Below are 18,244 nucleotides of genomic sequence, written 5' to 3' on the forward strand. Positions count from 1 at the left end.
GATTTTATCTTCTGTCTAAATTGATTGTTTTATTAAACTACTACACTATGTACTCTATTATGGGCTCCGTGTGGTGAGTCATTTCCTCATAGGGCTTACTTCAAGCTAACGCTACTATCCATTTGTAAAAGTGGTCTCTGAAGGTCCTGTTTGGCTGGGTGTTTCTGTTTAAGCTGGATATTCTTTATTTTCTTGTGAGTGCATAAGGGTGAAAGAATCGCAATGAAGATCACCTACGTTTTTTGAATGCATGATAATTGTGAAACACTTGTAACAAAGAATATCTGATTTAATATTGGACTATGAACGAATATAATTTTGCACTGGCACTTTGTTTGCACTATAGGTGTATTAATTCGTATTTTTACATTGAAAATGTATGCTTTATTTATTGATCACGGTTTTTGGTGGATTATTATTTATTTATTTACCATTTATTAGGATTAGGATGCAGTAATAGTACATTACTTAATTTATTTTAGCACATTTGCATTCATATGAATTTTGTACATGCCATTTCTAGCGTTGCACTTTTCTGTTTATATTTATTTATTTTGGTTGCTTTACATTTTAGTGCTACCAGCTTTTCACTTCTAAACGCTCACTGTTCTTTTTGTTTTTTTTTAAGTTAGAAGCTGATTGGCTACCATGCACAGCTTCACCAGATTTTGCACACTCCAGTTTTAGTAAATCAACCCCAATATCTTTTAAAGCTTAAAATAGAAACTTAAGGTCTCATGCATACTGGGCGTTATGCCACTGCTCCCAGGGGCATCTGCTGTTTTTTTCCTGCCTCTAAATGCCCCTGCATGTTAGTCTATGTGTCTATGCACTGCCAGTGCATCAAGCATCAGCGTTTTGGCAGACTTGATACCTGTAAATGCATGGTAAGGCATCTAAACATGCCTAAGCACCATTTGCGTTTAGAGCTTGAGCATTAATTCATTTCAATGGCCAGGGTAAAATTATTATTCTGGCCAATGAAATCAATTAACGCCCAGGACTGGCAGATCATGACTTTGGCAATATCTAAGAGCTCTAAAAGTGTACTTATACTGGAAAATTCTTATAAGATCTTATACAGATAGTATTATACGCCATCTGGGCTGGCACGTTTCATCCCTGCATATTCATCAAACTGTTTCAGAGGGTGCTCCCAGGTAGGCACAATGGCTCACATCTGATGCTCCTGGCTGAAGGTGTGCAGACTCTGGGTCAGGGTTTATGCACTACTCCGCACCCTGTTGCATAGTGATCTTAAAAGAAATCCCTTCTCTGTAATCCGGTTGTGTTTACTTCGTCCCAAAGGGCAATTGGTATTACATCTTTTTACTGCTACCAAATTAACTATAGCCAGAGCCTGCAAAACTCCAATTCTCAGCTTTAAGGCAGTCAAAAACTGCATGAACGATATTACAAGTAACAAAAAATTAACAGTCATACTACCAGACACTCATGAGAAATTTCTTTGAGTATGGCAACCCTGGATAGCTCATGCTCAGCCATCTTGATTTAAAAATACTCTTATGTCGATTTAATAGCCTGGCGTTGAGGGCCCCCGGGACTTCTTTTCTTTCACCTCTTTTCTCTTGCTTGCTTTAGCCTTTCTTCTTTCTCTTCTCTCCTTTCATTTCTTTGTTGTTTTTTTTTAACAGTCAATGAGACTGCTGACAGCCAGGTGATCCCTGGCCTTGATGGTTACATTATTTGCAACCTTTGCTTACACAATGCGGTTTATGCTTTTCGCATAATATTCTATAGTTTATGTATATGTATCATTTGATGTATAAACTTGAGATTATAATACTCAACACTTATGCATTAGCCTATACTGTTGACCTCCATATTGAACAGATGTATATTGTGAGTATAAATGGCACATAAACCAATCACATATATTTCATATGGAATGTAACTGTACTATTGATGGCTCTGTCTGCTTGAATGAACATTAATAAAACCTTTTGTAAAAGAAATGAAAAAACGCCTAAGCGTTTGACGCACCTAAACATGTTACATGCGTTTACAAGCATCAAACGTTTTTCCTGCCAAAACACTGCTGGCAGTAGGAAAGGCATCTAGGAGAGATAGCAAAAATGCCCAATGTGCATGAGGCCTTAAAGGTTCACTTTAACAATCCGGGAAGGTTCAGGACCCCGTTCACATCTACTGACAAAAATCACCAAAATGATCATGACACTGTGTCCAAGGGACTCACCTTCTGTTAGAATCTGCTTTAAAAAGGATTGCTTGAAGAAACTCCAGGCTAGCCAGGCCTGTTTCCAGTCTATGAAGTCCTGTTTAGTAAATAGAAATAGGCAAAATGAACACCAGTTAAATCATTGCCTCCCAATGTGGCCAAGTTTATAGAGGAGTCTACAAGTGTCTGTAGGTACTCAAGCCCCAGCATTATGGTCCCATTATCTGTATGGCCTAACCACCTTATCCTTGACCTTTCCTGTGGTCTCTCTTCTTTAGGGTTTTCCTTTAGAAGAATCTTTGATTATTTAGATATAGAAAGTTTGTAGTTTGAGTGATGCTCTTTATTTACTTTCCAGATTATTTGGTGGTTAACACAGTACAAGTCAGTGTTAGTCACAGAGACAGTGCTTAGTAAAATCATTATCTTCTTACACTTTAAAATGCAAAAGAACATCCTCTATACAGCAATTAGTAAAGTTAGTAAAATTGTGTTGGATTCATCTTCTTTGTATTACCGACGAGATTAGCTGCCTGTGTATGCTGCCAGGCAGACTGGGTCAGAGGAGGTATGTCAATACATAAAATGGCATTTCAAACAGAACAAAGGGATGGCAAGGGTACAATTACTCCACATTTGTTTTCACACAAAATAAGCCTCTATCAGTGTAAATGGGTTTAGTGTTGCACACAGTATAGTACATAATCACTGCCTGGTTTGGCATTACACAACAGCCATAATCATATGGTACTGCTGGGGTTAACAAGAGTGATGATGATCTGTCACAAGCATTTATCAAGAGTGCTGACTGCCCTCCCCCATCCTTTCCTCCATTCATAGAAGCTGTACTATGCCTTAAATGAATGAAAAGTGCTCTGTGAACAGAGGCGGCAAACCTTTCATTCATCTGTCCATCCTCCATTCATAGATTATGTTTCATTGATGGAAGCTATAGCATGAATTCCAGGAATGGAGGGTGGGAGCAGAAAAGGCAAGCACAGTCAGGGCCTATGATAACAGCCTGTCAGAGGTCCAACACTTGTAATAATTCCCACAGTGTCAGAAGTATACAGTTGTGAAAATATGTGAGGGGTCACAGGGTTTAGGATGTCAACTAACAGAACAGCTAGCACCATAAAGAACACTTTGCATGGAATCTAAGTATCCTTTGTACTGAATTTTTTTTTTTTAACTTCTTCCCACTGACATAATACATATATTACTTTGCGGATGAATGAAACACAAATGACGCAGCGCTACTACCATAAACATTCTTCACACATAAATGAATAAGTGAAACAGTGCAAAATTAGTGACAAAATTACATAAACACACAATATTAAATAGTGCCAAAAAACTCATAAATAATCACATGTGACAAGTGTCAATACGAGGTCCTAAAAGGACCAAATAACATAAATGGTGCCCCCAGTAATCCAATGGGATCCAATAGTGCTCCAAATCAAACAAGTAAGTCACCAGAACTAAAAATCAGTTCCCACCATATAACACAAAACACATGTGCATCCCAATAAACGCATAAAGAACTGATCATGCAAACAAACACGAATAAATGAATGAATATATAAAGTCCCGTGAGGTGTAAAACACCTGACCATATACAAAAAACCATATATAAAGTCCACAGCAATTCTTGAAGAAGAGAAAAAAAAAAGTGCTGATAAATGTGCAGAGATATCCAAAAATGGCTTTTTTGTATATTGTCAGGTGTTTTACACCTCACGGGACTTTATATATTCATTCATTTATTCCTGTTTGTTTGCATGATCAGTTCTTAGTTTATGCGTTTATTGGGATGCACGTGTGTTTTGTGTTTATATGGTGGGAACTGATTTTTAGTTCTGGTGGGAGGTTTTTTTAGCACATTGAGTCCTGTTGTGACTTACTTGTTTGATTTGGAGCACTATTGGATCCCATTGGATTACTGGGGGCACCATTTATGTTATTTGGTCCTTTTAGGACCTCGTATTGACACTTGTCACGTGATTATTTATGAGTTTTTTGGCACTATTTAATATTGTGTGTTTATGTTATTTGTGTCACTAATTTTGCACTGTTTCACTTATTTATGTGTGAAGAATTTTTATGGTAGTAGCGCTGCATCATTTGTGTTTCTATTATAATTTTTGTCTATGGGTATATGACTGTATGTAGCAGCTTTACCTTTGTTGGTAGGTATTAGTTTTTAGGTAGGAGCGCAGGAGTTTGTCACATTGATTCACTCTTTGCGGATGAGCTTCAACATTGAGCGGCCGCATATATGCGTCCATTTGTAAACAAGTTACTGTGCTGAGAGCGTACTCCCAGCACAGTAACTAACATTTAACCAAAAGCTCCTGATGTATACTGGCGATTGGGAGTTTTCCAACCATGTGACAGCCAATCACATTGGTTACTTTATCTAAATGCTTGTCTCTCTCCCAAGATCTTTAGATCCAGTTAAGAGCCAGGAGGTGGCAGCGGGAAGGGGTTAATGGACCAAACCAAGGCTTTAATGCTGTCTCAGGATAACTCTGGAAAGACATGAAAAACAGCTTTAAGGTTGCCTTTTCATATCTGAACTAACCAGAAATTCTGCAAATGGAAACATAGAACTCAAAAGTACTAACTGTGGCCAATTCAGTTAACACTTACCTTTGTGGCACAGTATCTAGGTAAGAATTCCTTCATGCTGTGCAATGGGAATTGTTTTTTCGCTGCCTCCTTAGAGCCCAGGAACTTTGCAAAGTACAGTATGTAACATAAAGCCAGCAGACTGGTGTACAGGATCTACAACACAAAAGAACGTTTCAGAGAAAACAGGGCCTAAATTAACAACAGTAGACTTGCAATCTAATAAACAATTATTACACATGAAACCAAACCAGTAATGAGGAAGTGCAGACGCTGCCATAGCTAAAATACTAGTTTCCTGCCTGTCACGATAATCACGTGGCATCACTAATCTTTAAAGTATATGTGAACCCTTACCTTGTAAAACCAATTCAATTTAATATAGATATATAAAATACAAAACATGTATATATACTATAAATTATAAATGTCGTTTCCTTTTTTTTATAAGTGATCACCAATCTCTGTTCTCAGCATAAGGGGCTTGGAGAGGTGGGGGTGAAGAAACAGCAGGACACTGATCGTCCCAGTGAATGGCTTTGCAGAGGGGCGTGTCAGCACAAGTCAGATCATTGTAGGACAGGCAGGCTGTTCACATAGCACCGTCAGAAAACTGACCGATATGGGATGGATGTGCTTCCATGCCTAACGTGGTCAGTTTGAAATAGGATAGCTGGGGGACTGGCATGATCATCATGTATTTAACACAAGGGAAGCAATACAAAGATAACAGGATACTTTTTAACACAAGTACATGATACAACAAACAAATATTAGGAATATGAAATGTTGAGGTAACATCTCACACCTGGTAAAGAAGTTAGGGGTCCTAATATATCTATGTAGTCTTCCCGCGCTCCAAGTCCCTAATCTTTATATAAAGCTGCTAACACCTTACCATATACCAAATGGAACAATACCAAGTGAAAAATAATTGGTGCTGCGCTAATAATAAACTAAATTAATCCTCACAAAATAAACATATAAAATAAAAAATATATAGTGAGGAACAGAAGTATTCGAACACCCTGCGATTTCGCAAGTTCTCCCACTTAGAAATCATGGAGGGGTCTGAAATTCACATTGTAGGTGCATTCCCACTCTGAGAGACAGAATTCAAAAAAAAAAATTCAAGAAATCACATTGTATGATTTTTAAAGCATTTATTTGTCTTGCACTGCTGAACATAAGTATTTGAACACCTAAGAAACAGCAAGAATTCTGGCACTCAAAGACCTGTTACTGTGCCTTTAAAAAGTCCACCTCTACTCCTGTCATTAATCTAACTTAGTAGCACCTGTCTGAGCTCTTTAAAGACACCTGTCCACCCCACAGTCAGTCAGACGCCAACTACTACCATGGGCAAGACCAAAGAGCTGTCAAAAGACACCAGAGACAAAATTGTGGACTTCCACAAGGCTGGAAAGGACTACGGGGCAATTGCCAAGCAGCTTAGTGAAAATAGATCAACTGTTGGAGCAATTGTTAAAAAATGGAAGAGGCTAAAGACGACTGTCAGTCTCCCTCGGACTGGGGCTCCATGCAAGATCTCACCTCGTGGGGTATCACTGATGATAAGAAAGGTGAGGAATCAGCCCAGAACTACAAGGGAGGAGCTGGTCAATGACATGAAGAGACCTGGGACCACAGTTTCAAAGGTCACTGTCGGTAGAACACTACGCTGTCATGGTTTCAAATCATGCATTGCATGGAAGGTTCCCCTGCTCAAGTCATCACATGTCCAGGCCCATCTGAAGTTTGCCAATGACCATCTGGATGATCCTGAGGAGGCATGGGAGAAAGTCATGTGGTCAGATGAGACCAAAGTAGAACTTTTTGGTCTAAACTTCACTCGTCGTGTTTGGAGGAAAAAGGATGAGTTGCATCCCAAGAACACCATCCCTACTGTGAAGCATGGGGGTGGTAACATCATGCTTTGGGGGTGCTTTTCTGCAAAGGGGACAGGACGACTGCACTGTATTAAGGAGAGGATGAATGCGGCCATTTATTGTGAGATTTTGAGCAACAACCTCCTTCCCTCAGTCAGAGCATTGAAGATGGGTCGTGGCTGGGTCTTCCAACATGACAACGACCTGAAGCACACAGCCAGGATAACCAAGGAGTGGCTCCGTAAGAAGCATATCAAGGTTCTGGAGAGGCTTAGCCAGTCTTCAGACCTAAATCCAATAGAACATCTTTGGAGGGAGCTGAAACTCAGTGTTGCTCAGCGACAACCCCGAAACCTGACAGATCTAGAGGAGATCTGTGTGGAGGAGTGGGCCAAAATCCCTGTTGCAGTGTGTGCAAACCTGGTCAAGAACTACAGGAAACGTTTGACTTCTGTAATTGCAAACAAAAGGCTTCTGTACCAAATATTAACACTGATTTTCTCAGGTGTTCAAATACTTACTGTATGTTCACCAGTGCAAGACAAAAATTCTTTAAAAAAAATCATACAATGTGATTTCCTGAATTTTTTTTTTTAATTCTGTCTCTCAGAGTGGGAATGCACCTACAATGTGAATTCAGACCCCTTCATGATTTCTAAGTGGGAGAACTTGCAAAATCGCAGGGTGTTCAAATACTTCTGTTCCTCACTGTATGTTAAATAGAACACACATAAAAACATAAAAAATAATGGATAACAGTGAAAATACACCCATAAAATATATATAAAAAGGTGTAACCTTTTCACCCTTAATCGCCTATTTATTATTAATGGTGTTACACCTTTTATATATATTTTATATATATATTTTTTGGGTGTATTTTCATTGTTATCCATTATTTTGGATGTTTTCATGTGTATTCTAGTCAACATATTTTTTATTTTATATGTTTATTTTGTAAAGATTAATTTTCTTGATAATTTTATATATATTTTTTATTAGCGCAGCACCAATTATTTTTCATGTAAGTTAGGGGTCCTAACTTCAATTTGATTACAAATCCAAAGCCAACCTGGTTTTGGGAGTCAGATGTATTGGTAGAACCAAAGACTCCTGACGTCTGTTCAATACCTACAAGATATTCAGCTGCAGAACTCTGAAGTGAAACTGGGCATACGGACTCCATCAGCAGGGGTCAATATTTCCCCCAGTACCTGCATGCAGGTCCAAAATGACTTTCCAAAAACCTTAGGGATTCCAGCTGGGCTCAATGAGACAGGTATTTGTCCCTAAGGAGCAGCATCTTTGCCTGTGCTGTATTAAGTACTTACCCTCTAGATGTTCTGCAGGGACCAGAACTGGAGAAAACACCTTGGTAAACAATCTTGGAGTTGTAGACAGGCTGAAAGGCTGCGCCACTGTGAATGTGAATCCCTGAAACTGTGGGGGAGCCCAGAAAATCGCGATGTGAAAGCAGGCATCTCTGATATCCACTGTACGCCAGAGGTTTTCCTGATGGAGTAAAGCAATCACTGACTGGGTGGACTCTATTCTGAATTTATGAAACTTGTTCAGACCCTTTAGGTCTCAACCTGTTCAAATCCGCTTGGCGTGGGAACCAAGAACAGGTTGGAAAATGAGCCCTGAGAGCTCTCCTCTACAGGCATAGGTATGATACCCCTTGGTACAGCATTTCTTCCAGGGCCGCAAAGAAAAAAAAAAAAAAAAAAAAAAAAAAAAAAAGCTCTTTTGTGGATCCAAAGACATTCTTGAGTGCATAAAGCATAAAGGGGGAAAGCAGCAAAACGCCAGCTTGTAGCCTCTTGATTCCACCCTGCAGACTCGGTTGTTTGAGACTACCTGAGTCCAGGCAGTTGCAAAGACCAATAGACTTCCCAACACCTGTGAGCATGGGGATGTACTTTTACAGTGAGGAGGATTTGCTTAGGGGTCCGGTTCTTCTTATGGAATGTCACTGATGTCAATGGTTTCTTATTTGTCACTTTTGCCTTCTGCTTTAGGGATAAGAGCATGCTGTTACCCATCATCACTTCTGGATGAAGGCATCCAAGGGTGGTCCACACAAGCATTTTTCCATGAAAGAGCAGCCCACTTGCTTTTTGCAGAGAAGTTCTAGTGACGAATTCTTGAGCTATAGGAACCTTCTCATATTGACAGCCCACCCCTTATAGATGCCTTATGGAGTCTTCCAAGGCATCCACTGAGAAACTAGAGGCTCTTGGAAGATCTTCCAGGAGCTGCCAGGTCCAATTCCCTGGAATGGAGAATATGCTTTCCCTGGGCTTTAAAGGCTTGGCAAACTTGTACTTCAGCCTGCAGAGCCACTCCTACCAGAGAGGACTCCTTAAAGAGGGTCTCTAACTGTTTATTCATTGCATCTTTAAAGACCAGGTCTTCATCAACCAGGACTGTCTTTTGTAGGTATCAAATAATCAGGCCAACAGCCAGGGAACCCCATATTTTGTAGAATTCCTCCTCCAGGGGTTACTGTGAACAAAGTGATTCGGTGGGGAAAACACTTTCTGAGAGTTGGCCCCTGTAAGCGAGGGTGCACTGGAAAAGACTTGAGAATTTTTTGGTGGTTGCCAGGACCCAAAAACTGTGACTTCGGGGGAACAGGATTCCGGCAGCAGTAAAAAGGTTAGAGCATACCACAATCACCAAGTGTTGTAAGGTCTTCTGTGTTTTAGAAGATCCCTGGACCCAGAGTTCTTACTAAGAAGATGGGGTTTGAGTACAATCCCTCTTGGTTTATTAGCTGTTGCAACCCATCTAGACAGTCCAACTTTTTCCAAGAGTAAGTGTGACAGACCCAACCAGGACAGGGGATTTTGGAGGGGACTAGGGGATAGCTTTCTACCGCCTTCCAAGAACGCCTATTCTGGTTGGGTAAATGTGACGGACCACTTGTCACCCCGATTGGCTTAATACCTCAGAGAACTGCTTCCTTGTTGCTGTGAAACAGGACCAAAGTATTATAACTGGGCATTGCACCCAAGACTAGGGGACACTAGCTTAGGTGTAAAACTGAAACTCCTTTATGGAACAGAAATACAGGTTTGTAAACACTTCAGAAATAGGGGTAGTCCCCCACATGAACAATAAAAACAAATGTTACACATTGGGATAAACATCCCACGCTGATTAGGTAACAGCTTGATCACATTACCCAATAACCATTAGCAGAGCAAATGGTAAACAGTAAAGCCAACTGCTAACAGTGATCTAATTAATAGTAAGCTAATCAACAGCCAAGTACCCAGACAAGCCAGGCAGCCCACCCCAGACATTCTGGCACCTCCAACCCTGAATACAAAGTACATTACACACACTGTCTTTCAGGTGTTTGCTTTAACTTGTATAATATGTCCATCGTAAGACACAACTCATACAATATACCAATCACTGTAAGGAACATACAAGAGGGAACAAAGCCCTGTAAATCTTCAGAAAGACACAGGGGAGTCCATCTATCACCTATAGTCACTAGCACAAAACTGAGGCCTACCGGAGCTGGAAGTAGTTATGACTAGCCTGGGATTCCAGTGTCAATTCACCTGAAGTTGATATCCTAACCAAACCAAAGTAGTCATGAATATAAACTCCCCTGTATCTTACAATGTATGATGAAGAAATCACATTTACAAGATCCGATTGGAAAGAAAGCTGGAAAGGCAAATATACGAATTAAATGACAACTCCCAAATATTTTTAAATACATTGTGGATCTTTTTTTTATAGACATATGCCTTACTTGTGTGAATGAAAATATGAGAAGTCCCCATTGAGGAAAAAGAAGCACCAGAATTACAGTGACTGAGCAACGAAGGATAATTGCAAGACTCTCAGCAACTACCTGGCAAAAAAATAAATATTCAATTAAAATAAATATTTATATTTAATAATAATAATCAATTGAAATCACCAGTAAGGTCCTATTCACACCTGTGATTAAGTTAGTTAGTGAATTTCTGCTGCTGGAATTACAAGTGTGCAAACAGCTGTATCAGCTCAGCCTGTAGCTAGGTACAGATGACCAACCCTGGATGTAGACAGATTGCAACCAGGACCGATCATCTGTCCCTAACCACAGGTAACCCTGGAAGTGCAGATACATGCAAACATCAGTGAATAGCTACAGCTCCTGCTAGCCTGTCACTGCTTTGTACAGGTGGGGTGGCCATGACCGTTCACATGCCTGTGATCCCAGGTGCAGGAATCCACTGACGGTCCAGATTACAAGTGTGAGACTACTTGCACAGATAGAAAGGGCTGCAAGGGCTGGGACAGTAATAATAGAAGGTTTTAACTACCCTAAAATTGACTGGAGTAATGGCCTTGCTGGAACAGTAAAAAAGGAAATGTGCAGTATAAACCCATTGCAAGACAATTTTAATGGTACAGTTCACAGCAGCCCCAACTAGAAATCATGTTCTGCTGGACCTGCTTCAGTAGGTCTGTTTCAAATCGACTGTATGCAAACATACTACAAAATATATTCCCTTGGGCAAGAAGTTTAAAAGGCTAAACATAAAATTTATGTGGCTCACGCTCCAAAAAATACCTATTAGTAATAAGAGAGTAATAATATTTTAAAAACTATCAAAATTGAAGAAACATTATCATAGTTTAAATGTTACAAAGAATATAATGGAATATGTAAAAAAGGTAAGCAAGGCTGCAAAACTGAACACGAACAGGTTGCAAAGAGAGTAGGATAAATCCAAAAAATTCTTCATATATATTAACAAAAAGTCAGGTCTAAGCATGTAGGCTCTTTACTAGATAATTTTGACTTGGATACTGGGGACATATTAAATACCTTCTTCAACCCTGTGTATACAAAGCAGGGATGTTAGATTCCTATCTCCTGACACCCTGCAGGTAGTTTTTTTCTTCCTTTAACCCTGCTGCGGGCAAGCAGGAGGCTCACTTGTCAGGTGGAAGCATTCGCCGGCAATGCTGCCACCGACTGCTTCCACACAGTGCTAGCCTCTCCGCGCCCCCCCGTGAGGTTTCCCAAGCTCCGCTTGCCCATCTGTGGGCCCGGCTCGTCCGGCAAGTCCGCTCTCCTCCCCTTCTTGTGCCGACCCGGAAGTGACGTTACGATGTCACTTCCGGGTCCCCGTTGAGAGATTGTAATGCAATCCCCAGGAAAGAATGTCATATGGTGCGATATGCACCACATTACATTCAGTGGAGCAGAGGGGAGAAATGCAGGGTCTTTAAGACCTTGGATGTCTCAAAGAGAACCTGTCACTAAAATTTTTTTTTGCTTTTTTTTAATTGTAAAAAATGAAAGTTACACCCAATCACATACCACCCCCCCCCCCCAAAAAAAAGATTGAAGGCCCCCACTCCCACATATACGTACGTACAAACCTAAAAGCACACGCTGGGTCGCCTACGTATGAAACCGTCAACTGCGATACAAGTCACATATCACCACGCACACCAGAATGAGAGCAATAATTCTAGCACCAGACCTCCTCCGTAACACTAAACTGGTGACCTATAAGGAGCTTTAAACGTATCGACCTATAGAAAATATAGGATATTGAAGTTTGTCGCCATTTCACAAGCGCGCACAAATTTAAGGTTTGACAAGTTGGATATATTTACTCGGTGCAACCTCATCTTTTATATTTTACAAAAAAAAGGGTAATTTACATGATTTTACCGCAAAAATTTAGCGGTAAAATCATGGGCCATAAAAAATTGGAACAACCACTATTTTATTCTCTTTGCTTTAAGAAAATATATGTTTGAGGGTTTTATGTAATCTTCAGGCCTAAAATGATTTTTTAAATGTGTGCAAAAAACGCAATAATGGCTCTGGCAGGGAAAAAGTAAAAATGGCTCTGGCAGTGAAAGGGATAAAGTATAAGCCCTGACCCACGCTTTCCTGACAAGCAGCCAATCGTTGTTCATTACACTGCAAGGTCTCTCCTCTCCCTGCGAGTCCCCAGGTGCAGTGCTGGAGAGAGGCAGGGAGGGGAGGAGGAGATAAACAGCGCAATGTTAAAAATATTAAACGTTTAAGTCGCCATAAAGCCCCTTTTCTTTTTAAAAGCCCTAGACATTCCTAAAATCACCTTTGATTTAAATACGGTTTTGTTTAAAAAAAAAAAAAAATTATCTGGGCAAGTAGGTTGGGGCCCCTGATTTATTCCCTGGACAATTCGTTTTATAAAAAATTTCTACACCCCTGCAAAGGAAAAAGGGGAAGCTCAAAATGGTTACCAGAACTGGGTCCCACTGCACCCACGGTCCCCTTTACCCCAGATTCTGGGGCCTGAGCCACCATCCCAGAGAGGTCTTCACACTCTCTGGGAGGGAACCCCTCTTGTCCAGCGACTCCTCTTTCCTGTTCCAGGAGGATAGAAAGAACAATTAAAGCTCCCTGGAATGTAATTGTGCCCACTCCACGGCTGGAATGCAGGCTGTCATGAGACCTAGAACCCTCATGATGTGCCTGCAGGCGCAATCTATAGGTGCTACAAATGCAGAGACCATCCTCACTACCTTTTTGGTCTTCTTTTGGGATAAAAATAGTTTCTGGACTCTGGAGTCTACTACATACCCTAGGAACACCTTGGTTTGGGAGGGAATCAATGAGGACTTTTCTCAAGTGACAATCCACTCCAAAGATACCAAGGTGAGGAACACCTTTTGCAGGTCTCTCAAGACTTGGTGCAGTGAGACTCCGTAGATCATCAGATCGTCTAGGTAAGGAATGAGGGAAATTCCCTAAAGGTGTAAATAGGCTACCACATCAGCCAGGATCTTGGTAAATATTCCTCGGACTGGCCGCTAGTCCAAAGCAGAGAGCTCAGAACTGCCAGTGGCTGACTCCCTACTCTGTGAAGATGGCAAAATGTAAGAAGGCTTGGTATTCCGGGGCAATGGGACAGTGGAGATCCACAGTGGCCATAAAGATTCCCTTGAGCAGAGGCTTCCGTGCACTGTAGATACTTTCCATAGGGAACTTCTTGTACTTTAGCTGTTGAACCTTCTTAGGTTTATGATCAAGCAGAATTTCCCTGAAGGTTTCAGGACCACGAAAACGTGGGAATAAAATCCCTGAAAAAGTTGGTCCCTTGTTACGGGAACAATTACTTCCTGATACGCTAAATTCCTGATCCATCCCAAAACACCCTCTGTCTCTGTCCTGTCTCTGGGGGGATAAGTCAGCAGAAAAGGTATGAGGGGGGAGTGAGGAGAGTTCCAACTGGTACCCCTCCCCTAACTACAGGATATAAGGGCTCTCCGTAATCTTCCCCCACTGTTGAAGGAATCTGGACAGCCTTCCTCCCACCCTGAGATCTATGTCATCTGGGGTCCTTTACTGGTGGGTTTGGAGCCAGAAAAACAGGAAGCTTCTTTTCAGTCTCCCTTTGTTGGCACATTTCTTAGGGGAGTCCTTCCTAAACCTTTTTTGGTCCTGATTAAAGGGGGCACGAAAAAAACTTCTTCCTCTTATCTTTTTTTGGCCTTGATAGGCAACTTCTTCTTTACCTTTTCGGTGGACCTAGATAACACCTGGTCCAGCCCCGGGCCAAACAAAAAGGAACCCTCAAAGGTTAAACCACAGAGACGGGCTCTAGACATCTGATCACCCTCCCAAGTTTTAACCAATACTGCCCTCCGGGCTGAGTTAAGAAGAGCTGCAATCTTAGCCGATGTTCTAACCATCTCCAACATAGCATCTGCTAGGTACGCTACTACCTTACTGACTGCCTCCAGGGAATCCAATACCTCTTCAGACATGGTCAATTGCTCTATGTATCCAAGCGTCAGCATTTCTAGCGATGCAGGTGGATACCAAAGCTGGGGCCATAGTAGCGACATTGGCATCCCAGGCTCTGTGGAGCAGCGTCTCATACCTATGGTCCATCTGATCGCTGATGTTACCGGAGTCCTCAAAGGACAGGTCAGACTTTTTAGATCCCAGCTCAGCTTGCCAGCCAGCTTGCAAACAAACCAAAATAACCTAATAGTATGCGTTAAAAACAGGGGCCACAGGTGTATAAAATCAAGCATTTAGGCATTCAGACTGCTTCTACAAACATTTGTGAAAGAATGGGTTACTCTCAGGACCTCAGTGAATTTAAGACTGGTACCGTGATAGGTTGCCACTTGTGCAGTCTATCTGTGAAATGTCCTTGCTACTAAATTTTCCAGTCAACTGTTAGTGGTACTATAACAAAGTGGAAGGAACTGGGAACAATAGCAACTCAGCCACGAAATGGTAGGCCACGTAAAAGGACAGAACGGAGGCAGCACATGCTAAATCACACAGAAGTCACCAACTGTCTACAACGTTAATGGCTAAAGACCTCCAAGCTTCGTGTGGCCTTCAGATTACCACAACAGTGTATAGAGAGCTTCATGCAATGGGTTTCCATGACCGGGCAGCTGCATCCAAGTCTTACATCACCAAGTGCAATGCAAAGCGTCGGAAACAGTGGTGTAAAGCAAGCTGCCACTGGACTCTAGAGCAGTGGAGACATGTTCTATGGACTGAGGAATCATGCTTCTCTGTCTGGCAATCTGATGGATGTGTTTGGGTTTGGCGGTTGCCATGAGAACGGTACTTGCCTGATTGCATTGTGCCAAGTGTAAAGTTTGGTGAAGGGGGGATTATGGTATGGGGGGGGTTTTCCAGGCTTGGCCCCTTAGTTCCAGTGAAGGGAACTCTTAAGGCATCAGCATACCAAGACATTTTGGACAATTGTATGCTCCCAACTTTGTGGGAAGTTTGGGTATGGCCCCTTTCTGTTCCAACATAACTGCACAGCAGTGCACAAAGCAAGGTCCATAAAGACATGGATGAGCAAGTTTGGGGTGGAGGAACTTGACTGGCCTGTACAGAATCCTGACCTCAACCTGATAGAACACCTTTGGGATGAATGAAAGCGGAGGCTGAGAGCCAGGCCTTCTCGTCCGACATCAGTGCCTGACCTCACAAATGCGCTTCTGGAAGAATGGTCAAACATTCCCATAGACACATTCCTAAACCTTGTAGACAGCCTTCCTAGAATAGTTGAAGCTGTTATAGCTGCAAAGGGTGGGCCAACTCAATATTGAACACAACAGACTAAGACTGTAAAGGCAGGCGTCTCAATACTTTTGGCAATATAGTGTATGTATGTGTGTGTCTGTGCATATAATAAAATATATAACACACACACACACACACACACACACTTGAACCAGCCTTGAAAAGATTTATGGATCATTTTTCCCCTGTACAATTCATTAGTAACAGCTGATCTGGAATATGCTGTTCAGTTTTGGACACCAGTTCACATAAGGGATATCAGAGAGCTGGAGAAAGTGCAGAAAAGGGCAACCCAGCTGATAAGAGGCATGGAAGAGCTCGGCTACGAGGAAAGGCTCTTGAGAAGAGGTGATTAATGGAATATGATCTATATATATATATATAATACATAAGTGGTCCACAGAATGAACTTGGTGTAGAGCAGGGGTGGGCAACTGTGGCCCTCCAGCTGTTGTAGAACTACAATTCCCATGAGGCATTGCAAAACTGACAGTTACAAGCATGACTCCCAAAGGCACAGGCATGATGGGACTTGTAGTTCACCAACAGCTGGAGGCCACCCCTGGTGTAGAGTTATTCCCTTTTTAGGTCATTACAGAGGACAAGGGGGCACTCCTCACATCTGGACGACGTGTTTCTTCATTTTTATATTTTTTAAATGCTCTTTTCTTATTTTTCATAGTTATTTTAACATTGCACATGAGTCTCATAGGTTTTATATTTACTCTTTTAAACTTATTGCCCATGGGAACATATTTTGCAGTGTGTTTGCATACAATCGATTTGAAGCATTTGAATAAACTCTCTTTAAGTACTGGTTTTGACCAGCTAAGTAGATTTAAAAAACGAACAGGATTCATTTCTAAATGCACAAAATAAAACTGGATACTATTTTTTAGAGGTAACAACGTCAGAGGATCCTGGGGAATCAGGAAGGATTTTTTTTTCCTCCACTGGAGCAAATTTCATCATGCTTTATTGTTCTTTTTTACCTTCCTCTGGAGTAACTGTGGGTATAAGATAGTGTATATGGAGGCTGTGTGTTTGTTTTTGTTTTGTTTGTTTTTTATTTTATTGGTTGAACTACATGGACTAGTGTCTTTTCAACCTGACTAGCTATATCTCTATATTTAATAACTTTTAGTCCCCTGCTCTTCCTCAGTGTGTATGCACGCACAGTATTTCTGATATATTCTTCCCTCCTAGTTCCCATGGATTGAGATCCTGCCTTACAATACATAATGAGAATATTAGCCCATTACTATCATGGGCTGCCTTAATAGCCAACAATGAGATTTAGAAAACAAGAAGGGATGGGCCCAACTCCAAGCCCAATCAACCGAGGAAGGAAGTGTATTTTAGAGTATGCAGGTATTCTATGTACCCGGGAGCATTGAACAAGTACTTGATAGATGTGGATTAGCTGAGTATAATGAACTTCAGGTTTGCTTAGTAGATCAGAGACCAGTCTATTCAAGCAGTTCAAATGGCCACAGTCATAACTGTTAGGGCACGTTTACACTTGACTGCTTGACTGTTTCTTTAACGCTCCGCAAACGCCGCATGCGCGATTCAGTGGCGGTTGCTATGCATTTGCCGAGCGTTAAATACGCCCCACAAACGCCTAAAATGAAGTTTGGATGGTGTTACCACTCCGCAAACGCCCTGCAACCGCACCGCAAACGCCGGCCGGGCGCTTGCGGAGTGGCACCATAGTCTAGAATAGGAGGCTTCAACGCCTCCAGACTCGACCAGAGGCATCCGTTTTGCCGCACCGCGACGCTGCCGCTCCCATTAGAACAGCACCATGTGCTGCAAAGGGCAGAATTGTCCGAGGCGTTTGGGAAGCGGTAAAAACGCTTCTCAAACGCCTTTCTGTCGCTTGAAAACAAGGCTAGTGTGAACGTAGCCTACAATGTCTTTTGGTCACAGAAAGTCCACTTTATAGTAACCATCTGTTTATATGCTTAACATACCTTTAACCTTACGAAAAGATGAGCTTGTGCAAGTACCCAAAATGGTTCTGTTAGAAGTTCCACCACAGCTGACACTCCAAAAGCCAAAACTCCAATGCCATAATGTGGGATGATTTCAGGGTCCGGGACTTCCAAAACTCTAAGCCATATCCACCCTAGAATGAACGACCAGCCGATTCCTAATGGAACACTAAACCATTGCACAACACAGTATGTCAGACGATAGAAGACCTAAGAATTTTTTCAAATGGTCAGATGGGAAATGCATACCCTTTATGTAAAACATTGCAAGAAAATTGGCCTAACAATTTGCAACATTCATGAGTTCACAGAAGAATTAGGGTACATACAGTACTTCGCTGAATGTCCCTTACTCAAGCCTGTGGGTACACACTTTCTGCTATGATAATTACTTTACAAAAAACTTTTTTTATTTTATTTGTCCTCATGTAGCTCACTA

General features: G+C 41.5%; 1 protein-coding gene across 4 annotated transcripts in view; it reads right to left on the reverse strand.

Moving 5' to 3' along the window:
* Positions 1-18,244, reverse strand: part of RFT1 (RFT1 glycolipid translocator homolog) — a 112,007-nt gene that overhangs the window by 81,257 nt on the left and 12,506 nt on the right. For all 4 annotated transcript variants that reach the window (XR_016313400.1, XM_089681962.1, XM_089681961.1 and 1 more), the window contains exons 4-7: positions 17,785-17,974; positions 10,499-10,600; positions 4,856-4,990; positions 2,219-2,297 (exon numbers count right to left, since the gene is read on the reverse strand). Coding sequence is in view for 3 of the 4 variants with exons in the window: in XM_089681962.1 (XP_089538088.1) it covers positions 2,219-2,297; positions 4,856-4,990; positions 10,499-10,600; positions 17,785-17,974 (506 nt within the window). In the remaining variant the exon portion in view is untranslated. The remainder of the gene's footprint in view (positions 1-2,218; positions 2,298-4,855; positions 4,991-10,498; positions 10,601-17,784; positions 17,975-18,244) is intronic.

This window comes from Staurois parvus, unplaced genomic scaffold (assembly GCF_062004578.1).
Source record: "Staurois parvus isolate SC_StPar_1 unplaced genomic scaffold, SC_StPar_1.0 ptg000282l, whole genome shotgun sequence".
Lineage (NCBI taxonomy): Eukaryota > Metazoa > Chordata > Amphibia > Anura > Ranidae > Staurois > Staurois parvus.